The sequence below is a fragment of the Pseudochaenichthys georgianus genome, chromosome 11 (assembly GCF_902827115.2).
Source record: "Pseudochaenichthys georgianus chromosome 11, fPseGeo1.2, whole genome shotgun sequence".
Lineage (NCBI taxonomy): Eukaryota > Metazoa > Chordata > Actinopteri > Perciformes > Channichthyidae > Pseudochaenichthys > Pseudochaenichthys georgianus.
Window position 1 is genome coordinate 23590410 of NC_047513.1, and position 16323 is coordinate 23606732.

General features: G+C 45.9%; 1 protein-coding gene across 2 annotated transcripts in view; it reads left to right on the forward strand.

Moving 5' to 3' along the window:
• The window catches only part of rftn1a (raftlin, lipid raft linker 1a), a 32083-nt gene that overhangs the window by 465 nt on the left and 15295 nt on the right, over positions 1-16323 (forward strand). For both annotated transcript variants that reach the window (XM_034094812.1, XM_034094813.1), the window contains exon 2: positions 6929-7080. In XM_034094812.1, the coding sequence (XP_033950703.1) occupies positions 6933-7080 (148 nt within the window). In that variant the 5' untranslated portion in view covers positions 6929-6932. The remainder of the gene's footprint in view (positions 1-6928; positions 7081-16323) is intronic.

Here is a 16323-nt window from a genome sequence, read left to right on the forward strand (position 1 = left end):
TATTAAAGTAAAGGTCAGGAGTCATCTTTTGAATCCTTTAACAATAAAACTCTTGTGACAGAGAGAAATCCTTTGAGTTTAGACATTCAGCGGCTCGTTTGATTTGTGTGATGTTGTGTGCCATTTGTTATCCGTGGCGGAACGAAATGAATAAGCCCTCTGCTGCTGGCTGTCACAGGTTGAAGTGAACTCAAGATATGCGTGACGGAGTAAAAGTCTCCAGCGCAGATGGAAGAGGGGGCTGAAGTGTGCGTGTGTGTGGGCGCGCGCGCGAAAGATTTGGTGCGTAAGCAACCTGTCATGTATCATTTCCATTTCACTAAACTACCGGCGTTAATGGGCAGCATCAGCTAGGGGGGGGGGGGGGGGTTGAGGTTGAAAACACCAAAGAGGGAAAACCAGAAACATGTAATTTCAAGCAAGGCTGCACGCACAAAATGCAGCGGGCATCAATTAGTTACATGGCTATGTATGGGTGCTCACCACCATATAACTTGGAAATCTATTAGGAAGCACTATACAAAGAAATGTCTAAACATATAAATTATGGATTTATGGAGGTGGAAGAAGTACTCATATCTTATAGTTAAGTAAAAGTAGAAGTACCAAAGCGTAGGAATACTGTACTTTGTTACAAGTAAAAGTCCTGCATTCAAAATGTGAATCAAGTAAAAGTACATAAAGCATCAAAATGTACTTTAAGTACCAAAAGTACTCATTATGCAGATTGGCATATAATATATATGTGCTGGTTATCGATGCATTAACGTGTTGTTTAAGCTGGTAAAGGTGCAGCTAATGTTGTTGTTGTTGTATACTGCAGGTTAGCTTGTGAATGTTACTCCAGGTGTAACTAAAGTCCTATTATGTATGATATATTTCATATCATTAATTCAAATGTGCAAAGTAACTAAAGATATTACAGAAATAAGGTGGGGTAAAAGTTCAATATTTACCTGTGATTTGTAATGGGGTGGAAGTACAAAGTAGCAACAAATGGAAATACTCAAGTTCAGTACAAGTCTGTCAAAATTGTACTTAAGTAAAGTACTTAGTCACTTTACACTGCTGGATTTATGTCCAAACGTAGCTCAGGGTTTAGTAAATTGATTCCCCGGTCCTAACAGCTTTCCTCTGTTAATAAACTGTTATTTTTTTTGGACAAGAATAGGCTTTGCGACAACCAATACATCAATGTCATAATTCGTTTTTTATCCTCCCCATGCAGCCTCATTAAAACGCCGTTTGAGGTGACTACTTTGTTGCTTGCAGGAATCACACCTCCCTCCAGGCAACTTGACATGCTCCCAGTCTGCTCTCCGTCTGTCTTCCTCGCTCTCTCTGTCTGTCTCCCCCTTTCTCCCTTCCTCCTTCTTCTGCTCTTGCTGTCACCCCCACTATCAGCAGCATACCCCACCCCTAGATAGAAACTGAGTGGAGCTCCAACCCAGTGGAAGGGAAGCCCACTCCCCAGGACTCAGTCTGTCACCTCTCATTTAGAAATGCATTGAAAAACATCACATATAATACATTAAGGGTTTATTAACAATAATGCAACAGTTTTTATTGACTTACCTCTGTGTTTTTTATGCTGGTAAACAATCACGCAGCTATAAAAGGGAACTTGATTCAGAGTCAAACTGCTGATAGACTATGAATTCCTTGCATAGACATTAGGCAGTGCACTCACAGGCAGTAGGAATTATGGCTTTCAAGCAGGCCCATAAATTCCTATAATAAAGGAGAATGGAAGCCAGTAAAGACAGTTTTATTTGCGGATGCTTGTTGTAAATCAGTTTTGTGCATAGGATGAAAAATACTCAACACAACTGGAAACTGCTTTGTATTATATGCAGCAAAACACTTTTCTTTAGGTGGCATGACGTAGTCGTGATCAACAGTTCTGCATTACATTTTGGTCTTTTGAATAACAGCTCAATAAAGACCCTTAATTAGTAACATGTAGAATCCTTGGCCTCTCTTCAACATTTAAGATAGAATATATGTATGGATAAGAGACTCATCTGTTGTTGGTTCCCAGAGTCCACTAAATAAGCTAGAGCTTTCGGCGACCAAGCTCCGTTCCTCTGGAACCAACTTCCAGTGACGATTAGGGAGGCAGACGGTGTCCACACACTTAAGAGTATTGAAGACTTTCTTCTTTGGTACAGCGTACAGTTAAGACTGGTTTTAAACCCCCTTTTATCCATCCTCATGGACCCTTCGTTTTATGGAATTGTAATTATTGTACTCTAACTGTATTTGTGTCATTGTGTTATGTTCCTCTTTAAATTGGTATTTTCACATTGATCTTGTAAGATACCTTTGTTGTTTTCACATTGTCAATTGTGTTTGTTGATTTGTGAAGCCCTCTGAGACAAATATGATTTGTGGCTTTGTGGTATTGGGCTATATAAATAAACTGTGTCTTGCAACTATACTGGTTTGGCTGAGATTCGACTACCAATGGGCATTTGTTTTATTTGTTTGAGAAAATCAGAGAAGGAATTATACACCTTTGTTGCTCTTTCCTTCACATCCATAACATTTTGCTAAATGCCACACTGCTCTGTGCATTGGCCTTTATTGTTAATGCTTGGGCAGATTTGTTTAAAAATTGGATTTATTCCAAACAATGTTTTTAGGGACATGTGTAGTGAGAGTGCAGAGTGGCATTTGCTCTGCTGAGCCCATAGTTATTGGAATGCTTCAAAATGCATAATCACACTCATTCTGTAACCACAGAAGAAATGGATGGGATGAGGTTAAAAATATTGCATTTAGAGCTAGACCATTAAATCAGCCGTGCGTTGGTCATATTATTGGTGTACTGCAGATACATCAGTATTGGTGTATATAGCGGCTTACAAATAACAAGAAATTGCAGAACAGAAACAACACATCCATGTTTGAAGTCATTTAGAAACTATGTCATTATTGCTTACTTATTTCTTACCATAACAGCTGTTCCTACCTGTAGCTAGTCAGCACAGTAGGGGATTATGATTAGTGAGCTTATATTTATATACTGTAATTGTTTGGGAGGAAGAAACCAACATGTGAATTGAAGAGGCTCCCTGATGGTTCTTTCTATTTACTGTTAATTTCCCCAAGCCTGTGTGCCCGTCTGTACAGTAGCTCTATCTGCAGCGGATAAATGCTGTTTCTTGGAAAGCAGAATCCCCCCCGCCCTTCTGAGTGGCACGGGAGGTAGCAGAGCAGTGGCATAGCACAGTCGGATTATACTCTCATGTAAATCTGCTGTCATTTCAAAACTCTCGGTTACAAGAGACTCTCTAATGAGAAGCCCTCTGCTACTCCGTGTCTATCTGCCTCTTCACTCCATTCTGTCGCTTTCACTTCTTTCATCTATTTGTCTCTCCCGTCTCTCTGTGTTAAATGGAAGTTTTTTTGCTGTCAAGGCCTTTTTCTGTCTGTATGCTTGTGTGGAGAAGCGAGAGATTCTGTTTGAAGTCAACATGTAGAGAAAAAGGCCTCATATGTTGCGAAAAGGCCTCGAGTCTAGGGGGCGCTGGGAGTTTCTCCGGTGCTACAACCACTTTGGTTTTTCATTCCACGTTGTGTCCAATTACAGAGATCTGTTTCTAAATGGTGCAGACAGAGTTCATCTGTTAAAGCGAGGCCTTTTGTTTTGAAACTGAACCATCCGCGTACAATACAATGGACAAAGACATGTAGGATCTAACAGTAGGGCTGGAGGCTAGTCAAGACCAAGACTACAGAGCCAATCAGGTTTCATTTGAGAGCAATACATCCAACTGCCCTGAGCAAAATAGTAAGCAAGATATTCCAAATTGTTATGATTTGTTAGCACTGCACAATGCATTATGCATAAAGACATTTTTGAATATTGAGGTAATTTGCAATGGGGTAATAAATTGTATTAAGATGGGTGAGAAAGTCTCTCCCCACAGACATTTCTCTTACCCTATTTGCCGATCTTGACATTGTCTTCCTCCCAATTGTCAAACAGCTACCATTATCATCATATTTTAACTACATTGTTCTTCTTTATCGTATGCTCCACCCTAACCTCATTTTTCCCAGCCACAGATTATGCCTGATAAACATTCCCACATTAACCTGCCTGTGTCCTTGTTGCAGACAGAGCGTATTAAAGCACAGCCCTGGAGGGGAAATGTGTAGCAGTGGATATACGCTCCAACTTATTCATGTACCAGGACCTACTTGACTGTCTGGCTGTCTGTCTGGAGACAGTGTAATAGTTTTATGGGACTTAAAAGGCTCAGCGGGGGAGCACTTTGGCTGTGAAAACTCATTTAGCCACCAGACAGAAGGACTGGACAGACGGAGGATGGCTGGAGAGGGTTTGAGGCCTGGGAGGGAGCGTGGAAGGACATAATGTAACATTATAATCAAAGATGTTTTATAAAAGAGACGCCACACTAAGAGTCAATTTCCTGTATCTTTGTCACATGGGCTTTACCACAACCGCGCCCCTTCAGGAGACTGGCTTCAGGTCTGAGCCCATTGACTCCACTGGGAGAAGTGAACACAGATTATTACTGATTCCTTGGCCCCATAGTCACCAAAGTCAATATTGGCCCCATTGTTTACAAGCTGTGTGGCTTCCAAAGATTCTGACAATAAAATGGCTATTTTCAGACAGAAAGGTCTGGAGAAAACACTTTTTTTTCTGATTTGTCTGTCCCAATAACACACACTCTCAAAATAGTTCAAAACATTGCGTTAGTATTAGTCAAACTGTGTCAAAACGTTAAGCTAACATCAACTAACATTCGCAAACGACCTAGCTAACCAATTATGGTAATGATAACCACATTTTTTTAGCTCCATATCTAATGCTAGCAAAATAAGATATAAGTACATTAGACCATGCCCATTTAGGGGACAGGAAGTTTATACCATTTCATACCATTGGCGTCAATTGTAAAGCGCTATCTTTTTTATCTTTGTTATAATGTATCTACAAGAAGAATTGAGGACAGTTGAAATGGATGGTTTGACAATTATGAATTGAATAGCAGAATCAAGAGAGTAGAGTTGAGGGAACGGGTTGAAGAGGCAATACTTGAGGGAAGCTAGGAAAACATAAGTGGACAGATTGAGTTAGATTAAAAGTCAGGGAAAACTGAAGATGAAACGGGTAAGGATTGGAGCTCTTGTAATCATTGGTTAGCAAAAAAAGGAAAGACATACATGACGAGTATACTGTCAGACTAATCAAGGCCATTGTACCAGGAGAAAGAATGGAGTTGTCCTAATCAAGGATGGCGGAGAGAAGCCCAGCAGAGGCCATAGAGAGAAAGAGGTGATTAAGGCATGGGTCAGACGGGAGCAGAGAATTGAGCGATGACACATTGAATAGCTAATGCGAGTTTGAGAGAGGAGCACACATGTCAAGAGGAGAGAGAAGTGGTGGGAGGAAAAAGAGAGGGAAGAATAAGATGAGATATTCTGTTGCCTCTCTGTTTCTCCTCCTCTTTCCCAAGCGTCACCCCTTTGTCTCCATTGGTTTGTCGTCATTATGAAAGAGCATGTTGTATAGAAAGAATAATGGCTCCTAATTGCTTGTTTTTGAAAATTCTAAAATGACAGTGTACCATTTTAAGACAGATGAGGTATGACAATGTCACGTAGATGCTGCCTTTTGCAACTTTGTAACCTTTTGGAAATGCACTTACCATCAAAGTAAGTCACCAAAACGTGCACACACACACTAACACACACCAGGCTTAATGTCGTCTGTCAGGATCGTTAGCCGAGTTAATGTCTGTGCACTTGGCCCAATGGGAGTGACTGTGTCATTCTCCATGCTCCCTAAACAGATACAGAGATGCAGATATAGACCTGCCTCTAGGGAAGACACACACACATACACACACACACCCACACACAGATATGCAGATGTGGACCTCACCGTGTGGCACTTACAAGTCGTGGCAGACGGGGATATTAAGCGTAACCGCGGTGATGGTTTGAGTTTTCCGACGCTGTCACATCCAATTAGCTTGATGATATTTGACCACGCCCTTTCTCCGCTTGTCCTTTACCCCTCTTTCTTGTCCTCTCTTCTCCCAACCTCCACCCATTTGTCGTTCATTTACTTCCACTTACCAATTCTACCAAAAGCCTCACTTCTTTTTGTTTTTCCCCCCATCTTTTTTCTAAATTGCCTGTTGGAGAGGAGGAATTTAAAAGGAAATTTGAGGCAATCTTCAAACTGTGTTTCCAATCTCCTACGCTTGAGGGTTTCTCCTGGTCCTTACAAAATCTGAAAGACTCTTACAATACCATAGATTTCTTTGTGCGACAAGGCTACTTGCATCAACATATAAATTGGTTAGCAGTAAAACACATTTAACGTCTCTCCTCTCCTCCCCGTCTATCTAGTCACATGTCGCTTTGTTTGACAGGGCAGGAAATCGCTCTCATTTCTGCTTTAATTCATTCCGATCAAACATGTCGCTCCCAATCAGCCCCATTTGATTAGGAGAGCAAGCAGGTAATGGCTGACACTTTCATAATTCAGCTTTACTGCGGTGTGTGAGTGTGAGGAAAAGAGATGGAGTTAGAAGCATACATTATTTCCCACAGCTTGAGTTCACACGTGAGAAAGCATTCCAACTTGTGACACACACACACAGACTCACACACACAGACTTACACACACGCACGCACACACGCACGCACACACACACCACACACACACACACACACACACACACACACACACACACACACAGACACGCGCACACTCTGTTGGAAGTGCTAATATGTTTTGTATATTTAGAAACTCAATTTCTCCCTCTTGAGTCTTTGTTAGCACTCTCACTGTGTTTTTCTCTTTTCATCGCTCATCTTTTTTATTAACACTTGTTTTTTCCTCTCATCACCTCTCCTCTCTTCCTCTCCTAAATCACAGAGATATGGGGTGTAGGCTTCCTAAGTTGCGGAAGGCAGAAGAGAGGCGAAGCCCGGGTAATATCTACTCCACCCTGCGAAGGCCTCAGGTGGAGACCAAAGTGGGCGTGGCATACACCTACCACTTCCTGGATTTTCTGCTGGGGAAAGAAGGTATGGATGAAATTATCAATGTCCTGTCAATCATTCCTGTTTAACAGTTCTCCTGTGAGCACTAAACATTGTACATATCTCCATCTATGTGTTTTCCTTAGGCTTGGCTCCTCAGTGAGATGAGATATCCATGTGACTTCCTGTCTCCCACACTTGCATTCTTGAAATAGTCATACAGTATGCTGCTTGTTTTCTCTATCAAAGACCAAAGATAATGATTGTGATTTAGAAATTCAAGCATTTTGTTCTTTTACCAGAAACTACTTGGGTAGGGATCTGTCAATCACAAGGTAGTCCCGCCCTTAATAGTATACTTTCCTCGCATAATGTACAAAATGAATATTATGCTCCTTTTAAGAAGAATTACAACCAGCAATTGAAACCAGAAAGTCATTATACATATTTGTAGTAAAGCAAGTTAGTAGAAGGACATTTTCTCATAGACTTCTATACAATAGGACTTATTTTTTCACCCATTAGAATGAATGCAAGTTTAAGGATCTTTCCTATTTGCTTCACTTTTCACACCCTCAGGTTGACGCATTTACAGCATATATTCTGTTTTGTGTTAATTATCCCAAAAATGCAGTGCTTTTAGCTCCCAGGATGACGAGGTGATGATGATTCCTAAGTGTGTGAAATCACTTTAAAATGTGCTGAAGGGAACAGTGAATGAGAGAGTGATAGAGAAGGCAATTTCGGAAAAAAAACGTCTCAAATGTGAAGCACAAATCTTGGCCATCGGATTCAGCAGATAGTCTCCATTCAGATCAGTTAAACATTTGTCGAAGTTCCACTCTGGCGAAGGGAACATGCTCCAAGGAATTTGCTTCACATTTGGTCCTTATTCAACGGAGATATTTTTGCTGAGAACCTTTTTTTTATAAGTATGGTTGCCTATACTTCATTTTTCTGTTGAACCCTGCTCTGCGTCGTCATCCTGAACCCTGCCGACAGTGTTTGTGTGTTCCACTCGTAAAATAGCCACAGTTGCTGTTCCAACTTCAACCACTTAAATGAAATGTTTAGGTCAGCAACTCTGCGGAACTGTGTGTTTTTTTATACTGTAAGTATCTGGAGGGCGAAAAGTGGCTTAAAAGCTGAAGTTGTGTCTTTGTGCGGCTCCTGTTGCAGAGTTCAACGAGTTCTCTCTAATTCTCAGATTCAGCTATATTGTTCAGCAGCTGTAGCCGTGCCCCCCAACTTCCCCCTGCCTCCCCCTCCCACGATGACAATACACTAAAGCTGATGTGTGTATTAACCACATTTGTGTGTCTAATAACGTGTGGGTGTGTGTTTGTTTGTGCGTGTGTGTGTATGCTCACGGCGTCTTGAGAATGTTTGATGAGAATCCTCCAGAGGCATCTGGTTTCTAAAAATACTAATTCTGCCATTGTGTTGGTGTGGACTGCAAAGAGATGGAAGGGAAGGAATAGAGAGCCGAGGAGCAGAAACAGATAGTGTTAAAGCGGATAGATAAAAAAATAATCACCTTTTTTCCCCCCTTTTGGTTTAATACTGCGACAAGCCTGCTCTGTGCACTCCATCCCCCTCCTCGCTGAAGCAGGTGCAAGTTGCTAATTGAAGTCGTTTTTTAGAGGAGTCTCCAATACAACACTGTAACAGACAGCAGGCAGAGTGCCACGGCCAAGTGGTAATGTGTCTGTTTGCCAGTCGGCTTCATTTCCAGCCAGCCCTATTATGTTTGGCAAATTGGTTAGGCTGTAGTCTTGGCTGAGGGAGATCTGGCAACTCCAACTGGTGGTGGTGACCAGAACACACAATAGACATGAGGATTGCTAGTCTTTTTCTTTGCTAAAGGCAGGAGCAGCAGACACATTGTCAAATCGCACGGGCAGCAGATACAGAAAGACCACACACACACACACACACACACACACACACACACACACACACACACACACACACACACACACACACACACACACACACACACACACACACACACACACACACACACACACACACACACACACACACACACACACGCGCACTGCTCATTCAGTCGATGCCAGTTAATTCACACTCACACAAAACACTTTATAGCACTTAGTCAACGGAGTTAGTGTTGTCTTTCAACCAGCAGGCAGGTCATTTATCTGGTAAACTCACTGACGATACCTGAGCTGCTGAAGATGGGTATACTCTATTTTAGGATAAAAACAGCTACTGTGAATTGATTGTGTTCATGTGTGTGGTGGTGAGTGGGTGTATGCCTGCCTCTCTCTCCCTCTCCCTCTCTCTCCCTCTCTCTCTCTCTCACTCCCTGTTTCCCTCTCCATTTGTGATAGAGAAGTGAAGGATTCCTGAAGGATTATCTGATTGTTTGTGGAGATTGAGAGACCTCATTCCCAGCAAAGGGATTTATTTGTGTGTGTGTGTGCGTGCGTGCGTGTGTGTGAGAGAGAGACAGATAGAGGAATCTGTATGTCGGTCTATGACATTGAGGAAACCCACGGTCAAATCCATGCTTTAATTCAATTTGGCTTCCATTAACTATATTATTTCCCTGCCAGCGTCACACAACGACTCCTACACAGTAATGAAAAACAAATATCTCAGCCGATGCCCTTCCGAGATACATTAGATAGATAGATAGATATATATATATATATATATATATAGATATATATAGATATATATAGATATATATAGATATATATCTATAGGCGAGGGTTCCAGGAGAAAGCAGGACGGGAGTCGCAGGTACAGCACGGGTCAGGGAGCAGGCGAGGCAGGCTGGTCAGGGACAGGCGAGGGTTCCAGGAGAAAGCAGGACGGGAGTCGCAGGTACAGCACGGGTCAGGGAGCAGGCGAGGCAGGCTGGTCAGGGACAGGCGAGGGTTCCAGGAGAAAGCAGGACGGGAGTCGCAGGTACAGCACGGGTCAGGGAGCAGGCGAGGCAGGCTGGTCAGGGACAGGCAGGGTCGAAACCGGGAGAGCAATCTGAAGGGTAATGCGGGAAAGACTGGCATGCTGCAAAGTACGATCTGGCACTGAGGTGAAAGTGAAGTGGGCCTAAATACTAATGGAGCTGATGGGTGCAACAGAGTGAGAGAGAGACAGGGTGTGACTACCAGGTGACTAAGGAAAGTTAATGCAGAAAATAGGTGAGTGAGAAAGCAAACTGTGACAGAACCCCCCCCTTAATGGACGGCTCCTGACGTCTAAGAAAATTTCTAGGAGAAAAAGAGAAAAAAAAAAAGAAAAACTATATATATATATATATATATCTAAGAAGAATAGACAAAAACCTTACAGACAAAGGGTGGAAGGTGGAGGTATGGGGAAAGGCTAATACTCATCTGAGAATGCTCTCTCGGTTTCTCCCTCCTGGAAATCCTCGTCCTCCTCGACTGATGACGCTTCCCCCTCCCCCTCGACGAAGCCTCTGGTCTGTAGCGGACGAATGCCCCCTGGCTTAACGCCTGGTTGAGCGTGGGTCCTAGAAGGCTGCTCCGGGTAACGCAGGTGGAAGTCTCGGATGAGTTGAGGGTTGAGGATATGGCGAGCAGGAATCCACTGCCTTTCCTCGGGACCATAGCCCTCCCAGTCCACCAAATATTGAACCCCTCTTCCTCTGCGACGGGAACGGAGTAGACGACGAAGGGTGTAGGTAGGGCCCCCATCGATCATCCTAGGGGGTGGTGGTGGAGGGGCGGCGGGAATCATAGGACTCTCCCGGACCGGTTTAATCCTGGAAACGTGGAAGGTGGGATGGATCTTCATGTTCCGGGGCAAACTCAGTCGAACTGCTGCGGGGTTAATGACCTTGACAATCTCGAAGGGTCCAATAAACCTGGGTGCTAACTTTTTAGACTCCACCCGAAGGGGAATGTTCTGAGTGGAAAGCCACACACTCTGGCCTACCTGGTACACAGGTGCCTTGGTGCGTCGGCGGTTCGCTGATGTGGCGTACCGGTTAGCAGACTGAAGCAGAGTTGTTCGAGCCTGCCTCCAAGTCCTCCGACAACGTCTGATGAAAGCCTGGACAGACGGGCAGGTAACCTCCTTCTCCAATGCAGAGAACAATGGGGGTTGAAAACCGTATGCACACTGAAAAGGGGAAAGACCAGTAGCGGAACTGATGAGGGTGTTGTGGGCATACTCCACCCACAGGAGTTGTTTTGACCAGGTTGTGGGATGATCGGAAGCCATGCAGCGGAGAGTGGTCTCCATCTCCTGATTCTTCTGTTCGGTCTGGCCATTGGCCTGTGGGTGGAACCCGGAGGTGAGACTGACCGTCGCCCCGATCAGTTCACAAAACTCCCTCCAAAACACAGAGGTGAACTGGGGCCCCCGGTCAGAAACCACATCAGTCGCCAGTCCGTGAATGCGAAAAACGTGGATAAGAATCAGTTCTGCCGTCTCCTTAGCTGACGGGATCTTAGGCAGGGGTACGAAATGAGCCATCTTACTAAACCGATCTACCACCGTCAAGATGGCAGTATGTCCGTGGGACGGTGGTAGACCAGTCACAAAGTCCAATGAAATATGTGACCAAGGGCGACGTGGGACCGGTAATGGATGAAGGAGTCCCGCTGGCGCTTGATGAGATGGTTTGTGCCGATTGCACACAGGACAGGCGTTCACAAACTCCCGAGTGTCAGCCTCCAGCGTGGCCCACCAGAACCGTTCTAGAACCCTCCCCTTGGTACGTTGAATTCCAGGGTGGCAGGAAAGTCTGGATCTGTGAGCCCACTGAAGCACCTCAGCCCTCAAAACCTGAGGCACAAACAAACGGTTGAGAGGACAAGAACTCGGACCGGGTTGGTCCACCAAAGCGGTCTTAACCCTCCTCCGCCAGTGTCGCCACTCCTCCAACGCCAACTTGACTGCTAGAAGCTCCCGATTCCCCACGTCATAGTTCCTCTCCGCCGGACTCAATCTCCTCGAAAAGAAAGCACAGGGATGGAGCCTCTGGTTCTCCCCAGAACGTTGCGACAGGATGGCCCCCACCCCAACGTCAGAAGCATCCACCTCCACCACCAACTGACCAGCAGGATCTGGTACCTGCAGGATAGGAGCCGATGTAAACCGGCCCTTGAGGTCCTGAAAAGCCTCCTCGGCTGCAGGGGACCATCGGAACGTCACCTTGGACGAGGTCAGGGCGGTGAGCGGGGCGGCCACGGTGCTGTAGCCACGGATGAACCGTCTGTAAAAGTTGGCGAATCCCAGGAAACGCTGCAGCTCCTTCCGGGAATCAGGGACCCGCCACGAAGTAACCGCAGAAACCTTAGAAGGATCCATCTCCACACTTCCTTGACCCACGATGTAGCCGAGAAAGGCGACCGAGGAAGTGTGAAACTCGCACTTCTCTGTCTTGACGAACAGCGAGTTCTCCAGAAGTCTCTGGAGGACCGTCTGGACATGATGGACGTGTTCCTTGAGGTTCCTTGAAAAGATCAAAATGTCATCCAGATAAACAAAAACATAACGATCCAACATGTCCCGGAGTACGTCGTTCACCAATGCTTGGAAAACTGCAGGGGCATTGGTAAGTCCAAATGGCATCACCAGGTACTCGTAATGTCCTGAAGAGGTGTTGAAGGCGGTCTTCCATTCGTCCCCCTCACAGATTCGTACCAGGTGATACACGTTTCGTAGATCCAGCTTAGTGAAGATTGTAGCCCCCTGTAGTAACTCGAATGCTGACGAGATGAGTGGCAAGGGATAACGATTCTTCACCGTGACGTCGTTCAGGCCCTGATAGTCAATGCAGGGTCTCAGGGTCTTGTCCTTCTTCGCCACAAAAAAAAAAACCTGCTCCTGCGGGTGATGTGGAAGGACGAATAATTCCTGCAGCCAGAGAGTCATTGATGTAAGTCTCCATGGACTTCCTCTCTGGTGCCGAAAGCGAGTACAACCGGGCCTTGGGTGGAACTGCTCCTGGATGTAGCTCAATGGCGCAGTCATAGGGCCGATGAGGTGGGAGAGATGTCGCCTTAGCCTTGCTAAAAACCTCCTTAAAGTCCAAATATTCTGCCGGAACCCCAGTAACATCCGGAACCAGGTTCATATCCACAGATAGTTGAGGTGCGGAAGCCTGCTTGAGGCAAACCTGATGACAGGAGGAACTCCAACCTAAGATAGACCCAGTTGCCCAGTCAATGTTTGGGTTGTGGCCACGGATAGCGCAAAATCAGAGGGATTTGGGGGGACCGTAGCACATGAAACTGGATTGTCTCATGGTGGTTCCCCGACATGAGCATATGTACCGGCGTCGTCTGGTGTGTCACTGTTCCCAGTAGGTGACCATCCAAAGCATTAGCCGGTACCGGCTGGAGCAACCAAACCTGTTGGATGCCCAGCTGTAGTGCGAGCTCCTCGTCAATGATGCTGACATCTGATCCGGAGTCGATAAAAACAGCCAGAGCCTGAGATTTGCTTGTCAGGAGGAGTTGAGCATGGCACAAGGGTCTTAGATTGGGGATCAACTCAGAGGTTTGGCCCACCAGTATACTCCCCATTACTGATGAGCTCTGCCTTTTACCGGACAACGGGAAACCATATGTCCAGCCTGACCACAGTAAAGGCAAAGATTACCTCTTCGACGTAACTCCCTCTCCCCAGAGGTAAGACTGGTACGACCCACTTGCATGGGCTCGGCCTCCCCGTACCGTGAGTCAGAGTAGGAATGGGAATTCTCCGCCGAAACCGGAAGTCGAAATCTCCCAGAAACCGGAAGTTGTTGTCTGTTGCTCTCCTCTCCGGGTCTGGATTCGTCTGTCAATCCGAGAGGTGAGCTCAATCAACCCATCCAAGGAAGCAGGGAGATCATAGGAAACCAGCTCATCTCTCATATAATCCGCTAATCCTCTCAGAAATGCGTCACACTGCGCCGGCTCGTTCCAGCTGCTGCGGCGGCTGCTGGTGCCGAAGTCAAGAGCGTAATCCACCACCGTGCCGGAACCCTGGCTCAAACTCAGCAGACCCCCGGCAGCGTCGGGACCCAGACGAACGGAACCGAACACCTTCCGCATCTCCGCGGAAAATGCAGCAAAAGAGGCGCAGGCTGACGTCTGCTGCTCCCACTCTGCAGTTCCCCATAACCGGGCTCTTCCCGTCAGATGATTAACGGTGAAAGCTACACGAGCCGCCTCGGAGGCGAAGGTGTGGGGCTGCAGTGAAAACAATATGGAACAGTTTGTGAGAAAAGGACTGCATCCCTCTGGCTCACCAGCGTAGCGTTCCGGCGTTCCCACACGAGGCTCCGGAGCGTATCCCGTCGGGCCCGGGGCTGGAGCGGGCATCGGAGCTGCGGGCGGAGGGGCGGTAGCAACCATGGTAGCAGTTAGCTGCTGTACCGTGGCGCCCATTTGTTGCATCTGGGAGGTAAGGTAATCCAGCATTTGTCCCTGGGTTGAGGTTGTCTGGTGGGTCTCGGTAGCTAAGGTAGCTATCGTGACCTCCTGTCTTTGGATGGCATCCTCAACCCTTTCAAAGCGGTCTCTAGGAGACCCGGTGTTTGCTTGGTCCATTTCTGGCCAGATCGTTCTGTCACAATCGAGCTGAGGACCAAAGTGCAGAACACGGGAAACCAGGGATAGTCGGTAATCAGCTTTATTGATGGCAATAGGCTGGTAGGAGACAAAACGGCAGATAGTAGGCAAAGGGCTGGTCGGGGACAGGCGAGGGTTCCAGGAGAAAGCAGGACGGGAGTCGCAGGTACAGCACGGGTCATGGAGCAGGCGAGGCAGGCTGGTCAGGGACAGGCAGGGTCGAAACCGGGAGAGCAATCTGAAGGGTAATGCGGGAAAGACTGGCATGCTGCAAAGTACGATCTGGCACTGAGGTGAAAGTGAAGTGGGCCTAAATACTAATGGAGCTGATGGGTGCAACAGAGTGAGAGAGAGACAGGGTGTGACTACCAGGTGACTAAGGAAAGTTAATGCAGAAAATAGGTGAGTGAGAAAGCAAACTGTGACACAGTGTGCTCAACATTACAATACAAATGCTTAAAAAGTGGAAAAGAGTTAACAATTAAAGATAAAATGAAAAATAGAATATCAAATATAAACAATATGCACAATTCTGGATAATTAAAATGTTCTTTAAAAAAGAAAGGTAAAAAATACCGCAGTAGCAGACTGTAGGTGGATATTTCTTTTCCCATTTTTAATGTGGAAAATAAAGAGTGCGCTTTGTAACTTGACCTCTGACTGGCGAGCGATTAAAACTCGGCAGAAACAGTGTAGCTGATAATATAGAGTCAGCCTTTGTTTTATGAGCGTTGCTCTTACTGCCGGAGTGCTTCAGTGACTCAGCCCAACTTGCTCTCACTGGGTCAGAGCGACCCTGCGGTGAAGACAGGGAGGATGAGGGAAAATGGACCATTTATTTTGTTTTTCTCTTACTCTACAATCGCCAATCTACTGCACCTTGACACCCACTTTTACAATAGGTGCCATGATTGTCATTACTCCCTTTTTAACATTGATTGCTCATCTTGATTTGCCGTCATGAATATTGAGTATGAAAAGTAACAGCCAGGTGTGACTCTTTAACCCTCCTTTGTGTCGAGGCCGTGCTCGGATAATGAGCAAATCAGAATGGAGAAAGCGGAACAGGAAAAAGGAGGAAGGGACGCAGGACAAAGGTGGTGTTACCGAGAACAGAGGGTGAGATAAGGGATGGCGCATAAAAACGGGAGAGATACCAGCGAGGTCTGCAGTGCCTCGAGAGTGAGGAAAGGTGTGAGAACGAGAGTCAAGAATCTTGAAGATGTGTGAGGAAGTATTTGAGGTGTGATGCTGCGTGACTAACGCCGGTCTATGTACAGTGAGGAGCTGAACGCTGCTGATGACTTTCTGCCGCCCTGCGGAGAGGGAGACCCACTCGGCTCATTAAAACTTGCAACATGTGGCTAATGCTCAGCAGTGTGTGTGGGCGGGTGTTTGCGTGGCTTCTTGCGACTGTATACCTGTGGGGTACTTTATTTTGTCTGGAGGTATATGTACGTGTTGCTGTGTACGTGATCCACACCTGAATGCTCTGATACATATTTCCTCTGCTGTCAAAGACTGATAAATGTTCGCTCTGCCTTATGCGGTACATCTTTGCTATCAGAATGCGTGTGTGATGTATTTGGTTTGGAGAGCAGGCAACGTGCAAATCCATCAGTTTGCGAAATCTTTGCTGCCTGACACACTTTTCCAGGCATTTTTTTTCTGAAAGATTGTTGATCTGACTTTAAATCATTTCCCTGCATTTGAACAGTTT